The sequence below is a fragment of the Triticum urartu genome, chromosome 6 (genome assembly GCF_003073215.2).
Source record: "Triticum urartu cultivar G1812 chromosome 6, Tu2.1, whole genome shotgun sequence".
In the NCBI taxonomy this organism is placed as follows: domain Eukaryota; kingdom Viridiplantae; phylum Streptophyta; class Magnoliopsida; order Poales; family Poaceae; genus Triticum; species Triticum urartu.
In genome coordinates this window covers 145,412,474-145,415,276 of record NC_053027.1, presented here as the reverse complement: position 1 = coordinate 145,415,276, position 2,803 = coordinate 145,412,474, and the positions used below count along the sequence as shown (strand labels likewise).

General features: G+C 48.2%; 1 protein-coding gene across 1 annotated transcript; it reads left to right on the top strand.

The window, feature by feature from the left end:
• Window positions 1–1,158: 1,158 nt before the first annotated feature.
• Window positions 1,159–2,803, top strand: LOC125517396 (transcription initiation factor TFIID subunit 12b-like). Its single transcript, XM_048682590.1, has one exon. It carries the CDS (start codon window positions 1,274–1,276, stop codon window positions 2,531–2,533), a length of 1,260 nt encoding a protein of 419 aa, XP_048538547.1. The 5' UTR covers window positions 1,159–1,273; the 3' UTR covers window positions 2,534–2,803.

Sequence of the window (2,803 nt, the reverse complement as noted above, 5' to 3'; positions counted from 1 at the left end):
TTTATGCTTTTCTCTCTTGGATTATTACGATAGCTAAATCTTAGACCATTCAAACTAAACTGGTATTTTTGAGGTACCCCCCCCCCTCGGGCGTCCCAAAAAACTTGGGAAAACTTTGTTTTTGCCATTCTTGCTTTTGCCAATTTTGCTTATGCCACTCTAGAATTTGACATCTCACTTTTGCCACTCTTTGCTTTAGACAATACATCACTTTTGCCATTCCATGGCAAAAATGATAATTTTTCATTTCACATTTGTCACTCTTAGCTTTTGACAATGTATCACAATTGCCACTCTGAAAATTTTGCTTTTGCCACGGAATGGCAAAAGTGATATATTGTCAAAAGCTAAGAGTGGCAAACGTGGGAAGTCAAATTCTAGAGTGGCATAAGTAAAAAATTGGCAAAAGCTAGAGTGGCAAAAACAAAGTTTTCCCAAAAAACTTAGATTATATTTGTTGTAGAAGCAACGGGAGCAAAGTGTTGTGGCCGCTTCGCCATGACCGTTTAAGGCAAACAGTAGCACCAAGAAATTGGACAATGAGGACTCATGGGCAACACACCAAGGGTAATGCCAGCATTTTTAAGGCAAACAGTAGCACAAAGAAATTGGAGAATGAGGACTCATGGGCTACACACCAAGGTTAATACCAACATTATAGAAGTTCTCTCTCTCTCTCTCTCTCTCATTTTTTAAATACTTTTATTTGTTGTTCCTCTCTTGAATTAATATGGTGGCTAAATCTTAGACCACTCAAACTAAATGTGTATTTTTGAGATACCCCGCTGAACTTAAACATCTCAAATTGATATTTTGCAATATATATAAGCATTCTACCAGTCTACACATTAGCAATGCTTTATCGACTACAATGTACTAATTTTCTACAGTTTGCATTATTCCATTCCATCAAGGATTGAAATTAACACATATTTTATATTCCTTTAATGGTTACATTATTTTCTCACTCCATAAATCATTCTTCTTCACGGCGCTACAAATTCCCAGGCACGGGGCATCATCTAGTATAAGGAGTTAATGTGTTCAAAAAACAAATCATATATAAGGAGGGGGAAAAGACAATATCGTGCCAGTCAGGATTCATGTTTAGCGGTTTTTTTTAACATGGTAATAAGTTTCGCGGTTATGAGACTACCGGTCTCTGCGTGATGGTCAAAAGGAACACATCAACACGACCCATCGCAATCACGCAGACCGTCCACCCCGCGTCGTCTCCGATCGCCGCCGCCGGAACCCTACAACCGGCCCCGCCATGGCTGATCCGCCATCCCTAGCCTCCCCCGCATCGCAGCAGCCCGACCAGCTCGCCGCCTCTGATTCCATCCCGCCGAACTCCAACCCCCAAATCCCCCTGCCCCCCATCGTTTCCTCCGTGCAGGTCAACCCGGCGTCGGCTGTTACGGGAGGCAGATCCACGGACCTCCCGCCGCAGCTGCAGGCGCCTTCTCGCGCGCAGGCGGCTGAAGGCGCCGGAGGATTCGGTGCGATCCACCGCTCGGGCCAGGCCCCCCTCGCCCCCGCCGTCGGCCAGCCTCCACGGTACGCGACAGCCGGCACGACATATGCCACGCAGATGACCTTCCCGGGCGGCGGGGGGCAGTTGCGCCAGCAGCCGGGGCTGCGCGCGGCCATGTTTGGGCAGGGGCAGCCGAGGATGCTTCAAGGGCAGGGCAACGCAGCCTCCGCGGCGCAGTACGGGCTCCAGTTCCAGCCAACGATGATGGCGCAGCCAGGGCAGAGGGGCGTGGTACAAGGCGTGCAATTCAACACTCCCACTGCACAAGCGCAGTCCATGGGTGCTTCCCTGATGAACCAGATGAGGCCTAATGGAATTACTACCCCATATGGTGCTCAAACTCAGCAACGTTCTGCCTATCATGCACAAATGAGGCCACAGCAGCAACCTGGATCATCACAAAATGGTCCTGTGGTGCAGATGTTACCAACGCATCAGATGCAATCGGCAATGGCCTCGCCTGTTTCTCCACATCAACGCCAGCAAGAACAAATGATGCAACTGATACAACAACTTCAGCAGAGAGGATTGAATCGCCAGCAGATTGCGCAGGCGCTACAGCGACTTCCCCATCTTAATGCCCAACATCTGAACCAGCAGCGACGGCAACAACAGCAAGCATCTCCAAGGATGCCAGCATCATCCGCAGGGAAGCCCGCAAACATGGCAGGATCGCAGCCGGCTACACCTTCCTCAGGCGGAACCGCGGCGGGTGCAAATGCGCCGCATCAAGGAGGGGGAAATTGCAGCCAACTTCTTGGGAAGAGAAAGATACATGATTTGGTGGCGCAGGTGGATCCACTCTGCGAGGTTGATCCAGAGGTGGAAGATTTGATCCTGGAGATTGCCGACGACTTCATTAACACAGCGGCTGATTTTGCGTGCAGGCTTGCAAAGCACAGGAAATCATCGGTTGTGGAAGCCAAGGATGTGCTACTGCACCTGCAGAAGAATTGTCACCTGTCCGCTCCTGGTTTCCCACAGGAGAGGATGTGAATGAATCTGCAGAGAAATTCAGTGTAGCCTTTGGTAGAATTGTGGCATTTACTACTTTGAAAAGCGTGAATTGTATTTGAGATAGATAGTTATACCATTATAGGTAAATTGCTGAAAAAGATATATCGATATACCTCCCATTAGTCATAGTACGTGTTTGTGCGTGGATGGAGCACATGTATATAGTCCCACGTATACCTCAAAAAAATGTACACAGTCCCACGTACCTGACGACATTCACTATGTACAATGACATCTGACATTTTTGTA

Excerpts from the sequence above, each read along its gene's own strand:
- LOC125517396 (XM_048682590.1), top strand. The coding sequence starts at position 1,274 with ATGGCTGATCCGCCATCCCTAGCCTCCCCCGCATCGCAGCAGCCCGAC.